General features: G+C 40.5%; 1 protein-coding gene across 1 annotated transcript in view; it reads left to right on the forward strand.

Annotated features, from left to right (window-relative positions):
* LOC119726495 (WASH complex subunit 4-like) overlaps positions 1 to 17,846 on the forward strand; it is a 66,532-nt gene that overhangs the window by 14,006 nt on the left and 34,680 nt on the right. The window contains exon 11 of the mRNA XM_038198206.1: positions 2,152 to 2,279. Coding sequence (XP_038054134.1) covers positions 2,152 to 2,279 — 128 coding nt within the window. The remainder of the gene's footprint in view (positions 1 to 2,151; positions 2,280 to 17,846) is intronic.

Here is a 17,846-nt window from a genome sequence, read left to right on the forward strand (position 1 = left end):
TTTGGACATGTTTAAAATTGTCAGGGTGATTCAGGAACTAATTTCAATTCTTGGTTTATTCTTGTTGCATTCGCAACAAATTCTGGATATTCTTTCAGCATTCTGGACATTCTAACAGCATTCTTACAAGTTTCGTAGAGTTATTCTTGGTCTTAAACCATCGAGAATCATGCTGAATCATTATGAATGTTTCAAGAAATGTACGAATATTACAAGAATAACTTAAGAATGCACTAAATCGGCATAATTCTTTGTCATTCTGGATGATTCTGAGGTTATTCGTATTTTATTCTTGACTAATTTGCTACAATTTGGTTTTATTCTGCACTAAATCACAATCATTCGGCTTGATGCAGACTGATTCGGCTTCCAATTCTTACGCGGTTCTTGATTATTTCTGTTTCATTCTTAAGTTATTCTTTTATACAAACAGTAAATCGGGGCTAATTTCTCCTGATGCCATCAATAATTTTTATTCGGTATTGATCTGGGTATTCGTGGCAATAATTTGGGAATGTGTGAATCTAGCATTACCTAGCAATCTTAGTGGTCGAGTGCGACGACATCTAGACTAGCAAGCAGGAGGTCGTGGGTTTGAGTCCCACCTGAGTAAGCTTGTGAGTTTTTCTCTGGCGAGCTTGCTCAGCCTGAACAAAATTCAGTTCTTGGAAGGCAGACAAATTCCTTCCAACCAAGGTCGATAATGTTTGAATAGGAACTAGTCTACTTGGTGGGGTCTAGTTGTGCGTAAAAAGGCAATTCCATGCGAAAGTGGAAATATGGCTGAAAAGTGGAAAACTTAAATCTTCAGAACTACAATCATCATAACCTCAAATGTGGTATTAAATAAAAACAGACGACAAGACCTCTTATTTTAATTGTGAGTCGATGATTTGGAATATGGTATAATGTATTTTTTTGGGGGAAAAAACACACCACTGGTAATAGGGCAAAAATTATGGATCTTTGGTAGACATTTTGTGTTAATATGAGTTTTTGTACAAACCTTTGGCCTTTCAGTTACTGTCATTCTGTTACTGAACCTGCATCAACTTACATGTCTGTACTTTAATTACTGAACAATAAAATTGCATTCATAAATACCTCAGACAGTTTAGCCATTCCTATTGGTCGAGAGCCCGTCACGTGGCCGGTCTTAAACAGATGATAAAGACATGGCTAGCTGGTCTTAAACACTTTTCCAGTGTCACATAAAATGTGGACTCCTAAAAATCCAGTGCCTCTTGCCGTTTTATTGTTTGAACGTTCACAGTCCTCACGTAGGCATGCGCAACACTACCAGTGAGTCAGAATTTTACAGTTCTAAATTAAAAATGCAATGCACCAGGTGCGTTCTGCGCAACATTGCACAGAACATGCCACGCGCGCGTCAATGTCCATAAAAGGGTTGTTTACATCTTAATCGCCAGCTGAACACTCCATTATTGAGCTAGAGGGATGTTTCAAAAAGCATGAAGTGAACTTGTTGAACAAAATCAGGATTTTTTGACCGAAATATTGTATTTTTTTGACCAAAAAGGTATTAATGAATGGGAATAAATGTATGCTCGGTCGGTATTTATCACTCTGTTTAAGACCGCTTAGAGTCTGGGTGCTGATAATTACCCTCGCTTCCGGCTCGGGTAATTATCAGCACCCAGACTTTAAGCGGTCTTAAACAGAGTGATTAAAACCTCTCGAGCACACATTTAATCCCTTAATTAAAAATCATAATGTTAAGGCCTAAATTCTAGTTCTGGCATTGCAACCCTTTAAATCAAGATTTCCTTAAAACATTCATAGACTTATGGCAAAATGTACATTATGTAAAACACATTCATGCCCATTTAAGCGTCATTTCGTTACCCACCTCATTATTATGTAAACAAAAAGAAGTTTTTCAAAAAATTAAAGTGGAAATAAAAGGCAGTGGTAAGAGTTTTTAAGGAATAGTGACATTGTTTAGATCTTGTGGTAAAGGTTTTTGAAGTACACATGCTTAAAATTTGAAAAAGAAAAAAAAGAGTCTGGTGTCATTCCGTTACCGTGGCATTGCCCAAAAGTTACCCAAAATAAAGTAGTTAGTAGAAAAAAATAGGGTTTGAAATGACTGAAATGACTTTTCTTCTAATGGTCAATGTTTGCTTGCAGGCGAAATCAACGAGATCAACCAGCGGCTGCAGTATGTAGGCATCTGCGGTCTGTACGTCCTCCACTTCCAAATATTCCGTGTCATCGACAAGAAGATGTTCAAGTCTCTCTGGGATGTCTACCGAAGGGTAAGGTGTTGCCCCCACCCCCCCCCCAAAAAAAGACCCAAAACGAAAGCATTATTATGGAACCATTGCCAAATTGCTTCAGAACAGATGTTTTTAAATGTTTGTGACTATTTTGTAATCATTCAAACCATCAAATTGCCCTGGTAAAGTTGAGAGCAAACCTGAAAAATAATCAGAAAGTATCACCACAGTCACGAAGGATGTTTACTTCTAAAGCCCTTTTGATACTCGGTCGAAAGCGAACGCGAACATGCGAATGTGAATTTGTGATGTCACGGCAAGTACACTCAACCAAAAAAGAAAGTCCCCCTTAATACTTTGTCTAACTCAAAAACTACCGGGCACATCTTGCTCAAATTATGACTGATCAGTACAGAAATTCCGTAGCAATCTAGCCATACTCTTTGTTTGGCTAAAAACAGTGATAATGTGTACAAAATTATGCAATTTATGACAAATGGTACCGAAAAAAGAAGTTGCACTTTTGTATACGTGCAAGGTGGGTGTGAACCGCAACTTGCACGTATACAAAAGTGCAACTGTTTTCGGTATCATTTGTCATAAATTCAATAAATTTGTACTCATTATCCCTGTTTTGGGCCAAATAAAGAGTAGGGCTGGATTGCTAAGGAATTTCTGCACTGATAAGTCGTTATTTGAGTGAGAGCTGCTCAGTAGTTTTTGAGTTAGGAACAGACCAAGATGGAGGAGCTTTGTTGATGGCCTATGTGCCACTAGGCATCATCAAGGCATTAAGTAAGGAGTATTTGCGTTGCAAATTCGCAAACATTGAGCCATTGGAGCACTGTGGCCCAATTGTTACGATGTTCAACGCATGTGCTGTGGTACGTGGGTGTGAACCCTGAAAGGAAACATGATGCTTGTTTTCTTGAGCAAGACACTTTACTACAATTGACCCTCTCCACCCAGGAGTATAAACGGGTACCTGTGAAGGTAGAGACCAGACTTTACTGATCTCGAGCTGCTGCAAAAACTGGTCTCATGACCTGTGTAAAGCGCTATATAAGCATCACATTATTATGGGTTTTTCCGGCCAGTTTCCTAAAATGTTCATTCACTTCTGAAAATTGGTCATTCATTTTCGTCTGAATTTGAGAATCGCTCTGAACACGCATTTCATTTTCACTATCAGAGCATTCAATTCCATGTCAGTTCAATCAATTAAGTGATTGAGCAGCACATTTCGTTTATGCTCATTCAGATTCGTTTTACAAGACTTCCTTTTCGCTCTCTGAGGGCGATTTCAAAAATTGGTCATTCTATTTCACTTTTAGTTTAATGTTATGTGATGCAATCTGCTATTTTGAATGAGGAAAACGTACTTTTGATTGCCCATTCACGAAATTGTATGTCAGAACTCTGCGTGAAAAGGTAAGCTTGCGTAAATGAATGCACAGGTAACGTAATTGGCTGTCTGTTTCTCAAAACCGAATGCACGGACAATGAAAATGATTGAACTTTCGTTAAATTGAAATGGGATTAAAGACGTGCATTCAAATATAGATGAAAATTTTCAGAGGCGAATGTACATTTTAGGAAATTGACCGGGAAAACCTATATTATTATTTCAACTCCGGCGAAACTCGCTTCGCATTTGCGTGAAGTATGACGTGGCATTAACTTGAGCTAAAATTAGAACAATCAATATAATAACCAGTAACAAATCATTTATAAACAAAAGATTTCATTCCGTCAAATTTGACAAACAAATGTGATGCGGTCAAGCAAAATGAGTCATTTGTCGACCCTGGTCAATTTTTTTTTTTTTACTGTTTTTGAAAAGAGTACAATCTCAGCATTACTGCTGTGAAAACCGCATGCTGGTACCATCGTTAGTTAAACAATTATGGAAGTCAGAAAACCAAGAAATGTGATGAAGTGGCCCTATTTTGGCCTGTACCTCCAAATGAAAATTCCCGACAAACAACTCATTTAGCCTGATCGCATCACAAAAGCTGATTACAGAAAAGGAAAAGCAATTCCCGATAAAAAGATTTTTCTTACCATACTATAGTAAACTCCGGCTAAGACGGCACTCTCGGGACCAGAGAATTTGTGACGACTTACGCGAATGTCGGCTTCTGCTGCAAGTCGTCATTTTGCCGACTTACACAAATACACAAATTGAATCACGGAGTGAAAAAAATTGATTGGATTGATGGCCTATGCGCATCTGTATCTGGATCATGCAAACAAGATTCATGGCTAAAATTCAAAGGCTTTGATTGACCCTGGTTTATTTCTACATCCATGGTTGATACCAGCAAATATATCCTCAATGTTTATCATCACAAACAGGCTGTGGTATTGATCACAGAAAGTCATGCATGTACATGTACGTACGTATGAAGCAAGGACGGCGCAGCCGGCTAGCGTTAACAGTGGGTACGATATACAGATCGCTTGCATACTGTACGTCCATATGTACATGTAGTGTACATCGTACAGTCACGAAGTAAATGTGTGCATGGTACTGGTACAATAAGGGGACCCCCAAAATGAACAGAGTGCATACGTGCAGTTGAGAGGGGGTACTGGTATTGATGTGCTATCGGGAAAACCCCTTTTTGATCGCGCACGTGTAAGCGAACGATGCACACAATGTACAGACTGTGCATGAAACAGTGTACACGTGCGATTAGTGTATCGTCAGACCCCCTAAAGCTACGCGGTCCTTTTTCTACGCATTTACCTTCAATTTGTGTGTGACAACGCGCGGGCGTGTATGCAAGCGTTACCTGCACAGATAATGGAGGGTCGAGGATACACGTGCTGGCCGATGCATCAATCACAGGCTGTGCCATTGATAGACAGATGTCAGTTAGCAGTGTGAGATTTTTCACTCGACACTTCTTGCGAACCGCAGAGCACGATGCAGACTTATACAGAGGAATTTTTGTGGTTTTGAGGAAATGGGACTGAAAGTAACACGCCGACATAGGCGAAATGGCAGCTTACAAAGGCCGACTTAGAAAGGAAAATGTCAATGGAAATGCATTAGAGACAATCGGGACTTTCGTCAGACGGCCGATTTAAGCGATATGACGGTTTATACGATGTCGGTTTAGCAGGAGTTTACTGTATTACAAAGTAGACATTTACAACACCAGTGAATATTAAAATTGTATCCATTCAATCAGTGTCATTCATTGGAAACAAACATTGCATGACTGCTTTTTAAGGGATTGTTTCAGTTGTAGTGAACAAAAGTGAAGGGAAATCACTCATGGAGAAACTGCCCCCCAGTGTCACTTCCCAGTAAATTTTTGCTTGATCACCCGCCACACCTTCTGCAAAACCTGTCGGTGTTCACCCTGCGTATATGTCAGCAACACCGTCCCGAGAAACATTTGACTGAGAGCCATCACCGCAAATGCTGCAACAAAGGGTGCGAAAGTTTGCGTATCTGGCTGAGTCAACACAGCGATATGGATAACAATGTAGACCGGTATCCAGGCTGCGACAAACGTGAAGAAATTGATGATGAAGTAAATCGTAATCTTGTGTTGTGTCCTTCCTGGATGTTGTCTGATTGGAGGATTGGGGGTGGATTCGTCGTCCAACTGAGGGCGGAGTCCTTGAAGATGGGTTACAAGTTGCCTCTCCTGTTGCACTTTTCGTTGTTGTTGTCGGGCGATGCCGGTTAGCGCAACCATCAAACAGAAAATGGCAATGGCACTGGGGATTGCTACAATGTCTATGAAGCAAATAGTTGAATAGGAGACTTTAGAGTCTCCATCATAGAAGATTTGGATGGTGGTGTCATCATCTATAATAAAAACCATCACTGACGTTAACATCACTGAGCCAACTATCCCAGATATTAACCACACCGTAGCAATGATGAATGCGCATCTTCTCCACGACGCCAAACAGATGTATCGCATTGGCCGGGAGACTTTTAGATACCGGTCAGCTGCTACGGCAACCGAATTCATGATAAAACTGCAGTTGCAAAAATAGACGTAGACGCCGAAGAGTCCGACATGCAGCTTTGGCTGTTCCGTTTGCAAGGTGTAATTGTAGCCAGCCAAGACGAACTGGATGCCCATCAAGGACTCCGAGGTGCCGAGACTCGCCAGGAAAATGTTGGACACACTGTGGAGCTGTCGACAGGAGATAATAGACATCACTATCCATAGGTTGATGAGGCTGGTGGCTGAGCCTATGACGCAAGACCCAGTGAGTACCAATGTAGGCCAAGGCCCTGCCGCGTCCACCAAAGTCTGGTTGTCTGATGGTGAAGCGGTTGTCAAACTGGTCAGATTCATTTTTGGAGTCAGCCCCTCTAGGTTTTTAACTTTTTTGAAGAACTTCAGTAACAAGTTTAGAATGGAGAAAGAAGGTTGTGTGGCAGTGGGCTGCCCGATGGTTAATCAGTCATCATGCTTGTCGCATTCATACTTTGGGAAACACTACGGTAACTAGTATAGCAGAAAGGAAAACAAGTTGTTGGACAGTTGCCTGTGTTCCCAACTGACCGGTCAGCCCTCTACTGTCACATGCTCTCAATCATGCAGGAAGCTACTGGTACATAGATGTACACATACGGGTACATGTTCACAGAAAAGGCATTTTATGTACATAAAAGAATGCAGGCAACGGAAGAGCATCAATAGCCACCGGGTACCATTAATCTCTACATGTACATGCTCGGTGGTCCAAGTGTACTTGGAGCTGGTACGTACATGTACATGTACCCAAATGTCGAGACTATTAACTCTGCCTCCACGCAGCAATACAGTTGTAAATGGAGCTCATCTTCTTCGCACAAGTAGAATGCAGAAAACCCTGTGCAGTACCCCTCGATCTCTAGTCCTCTGCCACATCTGCCTGTGTGTGCAGGGTAAACGTGTGTATATTTGTCAATATCCCATAATACACGTCAGGTACAACAAGTTTGTGGTAATGCACCATTCAGGTCTGTGCATCGCACTGTACGTGCCTGCACTGTCAATTTGCACATAATGAATAATGGTCAATGGTCAAGTTGATTTGTTTCCCCCTTCTGCTTAAAAGCATCCTTGATTGGGCTGTCGTTTTAGAAGGCTTTTTGTAGGAAGCCTTTGTTGTATTCACTTCACTGTCAATTACGGTACCTTGATGTACATGTACTTTATTGATGGACCACTCCTTTCGAAATTGAAATTGAGTCACCACTTATTGCACTCGAACGCGGATAATGGTTTTGGCGCATGTTTTCAATTATTATGTCATTGAGTGAAGGTTGTCTGCATATGATGTCGTAAGGAGGTTGTTCCACTTGATTCTGCAAGTAATTATTTCATTGATTGTTTCATAGCCTGTGTGTAGTTTGTGATTTACTTGTACATGTATCAATATATTTAAAAGAAAATAGAAAGATCAAATGACAGTGCAATGGTACAGTTGCAAGTATTGAGTCAAATGTGTATTTATAACACCAGTAATGGGTACTTTTGGTGAAACAAATCTTATTCAAATTTGAAGAATATATTTAATTAAACCAGTTAAAAATGTAACAAATTTTTTTTTTAAATTCCCAAGATCTTTAGCCAATTTCAAATTTCCCAATTTCCCATGGATTTTTTCCCACAATTCCAAGTAAATGTGCAGTTTCGAAAACTCATAGCCCTCCCCTTCCCCCCCCCTTCCCCCCCCCCCCCCCCGACTGATTTTGTCGGCTAGAAATCAAATGTAAATAGTAGGCGATTATCGTTTATGAATTTCACAACTTTAAAATGAGATAATAATCAGGTGTGCAACTTTTCCTCGGATCCGCTGATTTCCACTTTTTCTTTAACTTCTCATGAATGCCATTACAAATTGAAAGATACTGTGCAAAGTCTTTAGTCTTGTGTGCAGAGATACCAACCATTTCTCTTTTGGAGTAGCCTAATTATTAGGATTTTGAGGCATGTTACTATTGAAAACTCCAGCTGCCCTATTTGCCAACATTTCTGGTTACTCTGAAAAGCACTGTGATTACTCTTAAACTTGACTGCTGTCCTATGTATTTACATTAGCATATTACTCTTTGCAGGAAGAATCATTACTATTTTGTAGTCTGTAAAGTTGCCATCTCTGTGTGTGCTCTGGAATTTCCTCTTTTTTCTAAGTTCCCAGTTGCATGCCTGAATAATAACTTCCTTTGAAGTTTTACCTATCTACTTGAAAACTAATAGATTTACAAAAACAATTTGCATGCTTATTAAGTCATCAAGAAAGTACCTTGAAATTGAAGAAGGGGTGTTCTGGCTTGAGCTGAACAAATTATTTGTGACCTACTGTGGCAAAATAAGGAATGTCCCGCAAAACCATGTTTTGAGTAATCACCGCCTGAAGTTGGATACACTAGAAAATTCATGTCAAACTTAATATTGTTTTTTTCTTATTTTTGAGTAGCCAAGGTATCCAAGATTCACACTATGCTTTTTTGTTCTCCAAAAGTTGGAAACTGAAGAACGTTTTACACCACCGTTGGCGGCGCAAGGCATATTTCTTTTTTTCAAAGCCGTTTTTCTCGAATTGAGGTCGGTGAAGTTCGGCGGGACACTGTTGAAGTTCCTGCGTCATATCTTTAGAATAAATTAAGCTACATAAATAAATTTGGTATCATTGGAAAGCCGATTATTTACGCATTGACATGATGTACGTAACTTGAAAAGTCAAAGGTGGGGGTTATTCCTTATTATGATATGGCAGGTCACATTTGAACAGTCAAAGCACAACCAATAGCACAACAATATTCTCTGACATTAAAATTAAAAAGTGCTGAATTTTAAGGGATGTTTTATTAATCAGGAATTACAAACGTATAGACTTTTTCTTACCTCACTGTTACAACCTACCAGTGAATATCGAAATTTTATACGTTCAATCAGAAACAGTCATTGGAAACAGACATGCATGTCTGCTTTTCAAGTAATTGTTTTAATAGCACTCCGCACAAATGACGTCAATTTTGCTCCGCGCCGTAAGAGCGCATACCCTGGATGTCCGACAAATTTTCAAACCTCAGCGCGCACATGCCTGCGCATCTGGCCGCATACATTTGCATAGAAATGGTGTTGCAAGTGTGCGCATGAATCTTCACACGAGAAGTTCGTACAGCATGCTTGTCTGAGATCCAGGTACTTGCTTCTATTTTTAACATTAGTGTGGAGTGCTATTGTAGTGAAAAGAAAGTGAAAGAAATGACTCATAGAGAAACTGCCTGCCAGCGTCACTTCCCAGTAAATTTTTGCTTGATCGCCTGCCACGCTTTCCATAAAACCTGTCGGTGTTCACGCTGCGTGTATGTCAGCAACACCGTCCCAAGAAACATTTGACCAAGGGCTATCACCACAAACACTCCACCTAAGAGCGCGAAAGTTTGCGTATCTGTCAACACAGCGATATGGATAACAACGTAGACGGGTATCCAGGTTGCGACAAACGTGAAGAAATTGATGATGAAGTAAATGGTGATTTTGTGTTGTGGCCTTCCCAGATGTTGTCTGATTGGAGGATTGGGGGCGGAGTCATTGTCCATCTGAGGGCGGATTTCTTGGAGATGGGTTACTAGTTGCCTCTCCTGTTGGACTTTTCGTTGTTGTTGTCGGGCGATGCTGGTAAGCGCAACCATTAAACAGAAAATGGCAACATCACAAGGGATTGCTACAATGTCTATGAGGCAAATACATGTATATGAAACCTTTGAGTTTCCATCATAGAAGATTTGGATGGTGGTGTCGTCATCTATGATAAAAACCATCACTGACGTTAATATCACTGAGCCAACTATCCCAGATATTAACCACACCGTAGTAATGATGAATGCGCATCTTTTCGACGACGCCAAACGGATGTATCGCATTGGCCGGGAGACTTTTAGATACCGGTCAGCTGCTATGGCAGCCGAGTTCATGATAAAACTGCAGTTGCAAAAATAGACGAAGGCGCCGAAGAGTCCAATAAACTGCTTTGGCCGTTCCGTCGACAAGGTTGAAGATAGGAAGCCACCCAAGATGCACTGGATGCCAGTCAAGAACTCGGAGGTGCTGAGACTCGCAAGTAGAGCGTTGGACACACTGTGGAGCTGTCGACATGAGATTATTGAGAGAGCTATCCATAGGTTGATAAGACTGGTGGCTGAACCTATGATACAAGACCCAATCAGCACCAATGTAGGCCAAGGCTCTGCCGTCTCCTCATGAGTCTGGTTGCCGGATGGTGAAGCAGTTGTCAAACTGGTCAGATTCATTTTTGGAATCAGCACCTCCAGGCTTTTAAGTTTGTTTTTTTAAAGAACTTCAGTAACAAGTTTAGAATGGAGAAAGAAGGTTGTGTGGCAGTGGGCTGCCCGATGGTTGATCAGTCATCATGCTTGTCGCATTCATTACTTTGGGAAATACTACAGTAACAAGTATAGCAAAAAGGAAAACAAATTGTTGGACAGTTGCCTGTGTTCCGAATTGACCGGTCAACCCTCTACTGTCACATGCTCTCAATCATGCAGGAAGGTACATACATGTACACTTAATTTACAGAAAAGGCATATACATTTACATGTATACAGAATCCAGGCAACAGGAAAGCATCAATAGCTATCATTCATCTACATGTGTACAAGTTCATTGGTTGAAGTTCTACATGTACATATACTTGGTGCTGATACGTACATGTACATGTACTCAAATGCCGAGACAGTAGAGAAAAAATGATGAACTTTGCCTCCCCCCAGCAATGCAGTTGTAAATGGAGCTCATCTTCTTCACACAAGTAGAATGCAGAAAACCCTGTGCAGTACCCCTCGATCTCTACTCCTCTGCCACAAATGCCTGCGTGAGCAGGGTAGGTACCGGTACATGTCCATGTACGTGTATTTCCCATTATTCATGTCAGGGACAATAAGTTTGTGGTTATGCATCACACAGGTCTGTATCTTGTACGTGCCTGCGCAATCAATTTGAAATAAATGGCCACACTTCCACTTCCAGTTAATTGGTTCCCCTCTCACTTAGAAGCATTTTTGATTGGGGCCTCATATTTTTGGAAGGCCTTTTATGAAATTATCTTTTGGTGTATTCACTTCACTATCAATTACAGTGCCTTGATGTACATCATTGCTGGATCTCTCCTTTCAAAATTAAAACTAAGTCACCTACCTTATATTCGAACGTGGATAATTGTTTGGGGGCACGTTTTCAGTTATTATGTCATTAAATGCAAGGTTGTTCAAACGTGCATTTATGACGCATTACACTTACACCATAACTAATCATTAAAAGGAAATGGAAAAATATCAGCAGAATTTTTGAAACATTCACAAATTCTTTCCAATTTCAACTGTTCCAATTTCCCATGGATTTTTTTCAACGATTCCCAGCAAATGTGCAATTTTGAAAAAGCATTTATAACCATAATGGTTTTTTTAAAATAATTTTATTTTATCCCATACCGTGACCACAAAGAATTTATTAACAATTCTTGCTGTCCATTTTGGAATAATTTGGTATGCGATTACTCAAAACTGTGTTGGACCGAATATTCAAATATTTGAAACTGCAAGCCGCAAAGTCTGCGTGCTGCACCGTTAAAACGTTACACGAAGAGTGTGCCGATTAGCGTGTGGCGATCGATCTGGGGCGTTAGAGTGTTTTGAAGTACGTGTTCTGTAAAGGTGCTTTGACCTGCTACATCGTTGCTGGATCTCTCCTTTCAAAACTGAGTCACCTATTATATTTGAGCGTGGATAATGGTTTTGGGGCACGTTTTCAATTATTATGTCATTAAATGCAAGGTTGTCTGCATATGATGTTGTATAAAGGAGGTTGTTTCACTTGATTCTACAATAAGTTACAAGTACTTCATCGATTGTAAAGGAAGTGTATGCATCTCATAGCATGTGTGTAGTCCTTATGGGCTGCAATCCTGGGGGGGACAGGGGGACATGTCCCCCCCCCCCTACTTTTTGAAGGGTGGGGGACACAATATCAAATGTCCCCCCCAGATTTTTGAACTTGTGTCTCATTTACAGGGCCCTATTATGTACTTCAATGTATCTTTTGCTTAAAAAAATATTGGTTAAAGTGGTCAGAAATTGCCTCAGATAGCACCACAGAGCATTTAGAATCCAAATTTTTTCGGGGCCCTTAAGCGGGCCCCAAACCCCACGCCTGTAGCTTAGAATTCTGGTAGCCAATTTCAATCACTCCAACCTCGAAAACAATGTTCAAATAATTATCTTTTGCTACGAAAATATTACTTAAAGCATGGAGAAAAGTGGTAAGAAATTGCTTCAGATCACACCACAGAGCATCTAGAATCCAATTTTTTTTTTGGGGCCCGCCCACGCTGTAAGTGCTTCGCGCTCGCATCAGTTCTGATCAAGGTATGTCCCCCCCCCCCCACTTTTGAGAAGCGATCGACGCCCCTGGCAGTCCCCCATGTCATCAATAAGTAAAAAAGAAAGAAGAGAAAATGAAAGAGTGTTTAATAAACAGATATTGCAAAGGTACTCTAGCACATTCTTTATGTTCAAACGTGTGTATTTGTGACACCTTACAGTTACACCATAGCCAATCATTATTAAGAAATTCAAAAATCTTAGAAGACTTTTTCAAACATTCACAAATTCAGGCCAATTTCAACTGTTCCAATTTCCCGTGAATTTTTTTCTCAACAATTCCCAGCAAATGTGCAGTTTTGCAAGAGCAAAATCTGTTTTCCAGATGCCATGACCACCCAGAATTTTTTAACAATGACAATAGGGCTGTCAATATCGGAGTAATTTAGTATTCGATTACTCTTAATTGAGTTGGACCAAATATTTGGATATTTAAAACTGCCAGCTGCAACTGTGCGCTGTGCCGGTAAAACGTTGCAGGAAGAGTGTGCCGGTTCAAATTTGCGTGCGACGATCGATTGTGAGCGCTTGAGTGTTTTGCAGTATGTATTTTATAACTGTAAAAGGGCTTTTACCTGCTAAAATGGATGTGAACAATGAACTGTCATCCACAATCAAAGTTAAAGCCAATGACAAAGTGGCACCTGACTATAAAGGGCGGCAACTTTACGATAGAATAACATCACAGTCTTGTACATATACACACGACTGGGATGTCATTATGTCGTGAAGTTGCGGTGCTTGTAGCATTGTTTTTTTCCCCCAAATATTCAAACAGGCAAAAAGCTATAATTGAAATATTCAGTTGATGATCAAGTATTTTCGACTGTTCAGTATATTCCGGACAGCCCCAATTAACAATTATCCATCAAGTGCAGATCTAGCCGAGTTTCTATCTCCTTGTGGTTTTCTTTAACCCTCCTGCTGTTTAAAGATATAGTCCATCATTTGTAATTTGTGCATTTTGTTCGTTTGAAGCAACAAAAGTGCTCAAAATCTAAAGAAGGGTACTGAACAACTAATCTGATGAAGTTTCAGCTCAGCTTCAGCTGTATATTCCGAGAAAAACAGCATTCTAGGATCTCAATTTCAAATCAAAAGTTGCTGAATCATGTTTTGAATTGGGCTTGAATTCAGCGTCCGAGACACGTTCTCACTGAGCTGAATGCAGCTACGCGATGTCGCGCACCGATCCGACGAATTGTAACAACTGCGCGCGCGTGTGCGTATGGTGCCAACGCTTGCACGCGCTTCGCCGATTGAAAACGAACTACGAAATTTCCTACGGTGCGTCTTAAGACGCACCGTTGGAAAGGCTTTTTTCGTTGATTTCTTCAAAATGACAGCTTGCCAGAAAGAATAATTTCACAGGGAGTTTAGTCCCCTTACTATCTTTCATCCAAGCACGTTTTTCAATAATAATTGCGTCAGTTACTTTTTGGATAGCTGCAAATGATGGACTATAGCTTTAAAAGGTCACAAACGATCAAAGTTTCCTTCCACTTCCCCTGGTATACTGGTACTTTTAACAAACCAATGGGTCACTTGACCTATATTGACAGCATGGCTGAGAATGCATGTTTTCATAGGAGGGTAGGGCTTTGGCACACATCTCTCCAAAAATTTACAGGGAATACTGTGAATTGTACTGAGTTATTCAGTGTGTTTGGATTCACCATTCGGTATTGTTCAGTATAAACAAATCTACCGTCACTACACAGTATTACCGACAAATTTTCCAAGCCAATTGTCATCTTAAAGTTGGAGATAATGTAGGAAATCGCTCGTAGAGAAACTGCCTGCCAGTGTCACTTCCCAGTAAATTTTTGCTTCATCGCCTGCCATGCCTTCCACAAAACCTGTCGGTGTTCTCCCTGGGTGTATATCAGCAACACAGTCCCGATAAACATTTGACTGAGAGCCACCACCACAAATGCTGCAACAAAGAATGCAAAAGTTTGCGTATCTGGCTGAACGAACACAGCAATATGGATGACAATGAACACCGGCATCCAGGTTGCGACAAACGTGAAGAAATTTATGATGAAGTAAATCGTAATCTTGTGTTGTGGCCTTTCCTGATGTCTGATTGGAGGATTGGCGGTGGATTCGTCGTCCATCTGAGGGCGGATTTCTTGAAGATGGGTCACTAGTTGCCTCTCCTGTTTGATTTTTCGTTGTTGTTGTCGGGCGATGCTGGTAAGCGCAACCATTAAACAGAAAATGGCAACATCACAAGGGATTGCTACAATGTGTATGAGGCAAATACATGTATATGAAACCTTTGAGTTTCCATCATAGAAGATTTGGATGGTGGTGTCGTCATCTATAATAAAAACCATCACTGACGTTAACATCACTGAGCCAACTATCCCAGATATTAACCACACCGTAGCAATGATGAATGCGCATCTTTTTGACGACGCCAAACGGATGTATCGCATTGGCCGGGAGACTTTTAGATACCGGTCAGCTGCTACGGCAACTGAATTCATGATAAAACTGCAGTTGCAAAAATAGACGAAGGCGCCGAAGAGTCCAATGAACTGCTTTGGCCGTTCCGTCGACAAGGTTGAAGATAGGAAGCCACCCAAGATGCACTGGATGCCAGTCAAGAACTCGGAGGTGCTGAGACTCGCAAGTAGAGCGTTGGACACACTGTGGAGCTGTCGACATGAGATTATTGAGAGAGCTATCCATAGGTTGATAAGACTGGTGGCTGAACCTATGATACAAGACCCAATCAGCACCAATGTAGGCCAAGGCTCTGCCATCTCCTCATGAGTCTGGTTGCCGGATGGTGAAGCAGTTGTCAAACTGGTCAGATTCATTTTTGGAATCAGCACCTCCAGGCTTTTAAGTTTGTTTTAAAGTACTTCAGTGTTTAGAATGGAGAAAGAAGGTTGTGCAGCAGTGGTCTGCCAGATGGTTAATCAGTCATCATGCTTGTTGTATTCATTTTTTGGGAAACACTACAGTAACAAGTACAGCAAAAAGGAAAACAAGTTGTTTGACAGTTGCCTGTGTTCCCAACTGACCGATCAGCCCTCTACTGTCACATGCTCTCAATCATGCAGGAAGGTACATACATGTACACTTAATTCACAGAAAAGGCATATACATGTATACAGAATCCAGGCAACAGGAAAGCATCAATAGCTATCATTCATCTACATGTACATGTTCATTGGTTGAAGTTGTACATGTACATATACTTGGTGCTGATACGTACATGTACATGTACATGTACTCAAATGCCGAGACAGTAGAGAAGAAATGATGAACTTTGCCTCCCCGCAGCAATGCAGTTGTATATGGAGCTCATCTTCTTCACACAAGGTAGAATGCAGAAAACCCTGTGCAGTACCCCCCGATCTCTAGTCCTCTGCCACAAATGCCTGCGTGAGCAGGGTACATGTACATGTACATGTACGTGTATTTCCCATTATTCATGTCAGGGACAATAAGTTTGAGGTTATGCATACACGGGTCTGTATCTTGTACGTGCCTGCGCAATCAATTTGAAATAAATGGCCACACTTCCACTTCCAGTTAATTGGTTCCCCTCTCACTTAGAAGCATTTTTGATTGGGGCCTCATATTTTTGGAAGGCCTTTTATGAAATTATCTTTTGGTGTATTCACTTCACTATCAATTACAGTGCCTTGATGTACATCATTGCTGGATCTCTCCTTTCAAAATTAAAACTAAGTCACCTACCTTATATTCGAACGTGGATAATTGTTTGGGGGCACGTTTTCAATTATTATGTCATTAAATGGAAGGTTGTTCAAACGTGCATTTATGATGCATTACACTTACACCATCGCTAATCATTAAAAGGAAATGGAAAATATCAGCAGAATTTTTGAAACATTCACAAATTCTTTCCAATTTCAACTGTTCCAATTTCCCATGGATTTTTTTTAACGATTCCCAGCAAATGTGCAATTTTGAAAGAGCATTTATAACGATAATGGTTTTTTTAAAATAATTTTATTTTATCCCAAACCGTGACCACAAAGAAATTATTAACAATTCTTGCTGTCCATTTTGGAATAATTTGGTATGCAATTACTCAAAGCTGTGTTTGACCGAATATTTGAAATATTCGAAACTGCAAGCTGCAAAGTCTGCGTGCTGCACCGTTAAAACGTTACACGAAGAGTGTGCCGATTAGCGTGTGGCGATCGATCTGGGGCGTTAGAGTGTTTTGCAGTACGTGTTCTGTAAAGGGGCTTTGACCTGCTACATCGTTGCTGGATCTCTCCTTTCAAAATTAAAACTGAGTCACCTATTATATTTGAATGTGGATAATGGTTTTGGGGCACGTTTTCAATTATTATGTCATTAAATGCAAGGTTGTCTGCATATGATGTTGCAGTTGTATAAAGAAGGTTGTTTCACTTGATTCTACAAGCAGTTACTTCATCGATTGTAAAGGAAGTGTATGCATCTCATAGCATGTGTGCAGTCCCCCATGTCATCAATAAGTAAAAAAGAAAGAAGAGAAAATGAAAGAGTGTTTAATAAACAGATATTGCAAAGATATTCTTTATGTTCAAACGTGTGTATTTATGACACCTTACAGTTACACCATAACCAATCATTAATAAGAAATTCAAAAATCTTGGAAGAATTTTTCAAACATGCACAAATTCGGGCCAATTTCAACTGTTCCAATTTCCCGTGAATTTTTATCTCAACAATTCCCAGAAAATGTGCAGTTTTGCAAGAGCAAAATCTGTTTTCCAGATGCCACGACCACCAAGATTTTTGTAACAAATGACAATAGGTCAAATTAGGTTTTGCCCTTCACCGACGTTTAAACGCTGTATACTCAGTGTGTTACCTCCCGAGTGAAAGTTGGAAAAAATCACTCGGGTGGGACTCGAACCCACGACCTCCTGCTTTCTAGTGCAGATGTCTAACCACTCGACCACTGAGCTAACGGGATCAGTTGGCCGGTTCGAATCTGATGTACATAGCAGCGGGTACCGCATAAACTATTATAAGAAGGGCAAAACCTAATTTGATTTATATCACCCCGACGCAAAATTCCATCTTATAAATGACAATAGGGCTGTCCATATCGGAGTAATTTAGTATTCGATTACTCTTAATTGAGTTGGACCAAATATTCGAATATTCAAAACTGCCAGCTGCAACTGTGCGCT

This window comes from Patiria miniata, unplaced genomic scaffold (assembly GCF_015706575.1).
Source record: "Patiria miniata isolate m_02_andy unplaced genomic scaffold, ASM1570657v1 HiC_scaffold_2, whole genome shotgun sequence".
In the NCBI taxonomy this organism is placed as follows: Eukaryota; Metazoa; Echinodermata; class Asteroidea; order Valvatida; family Asterinidae; genus Patiria; species Patiria miniata.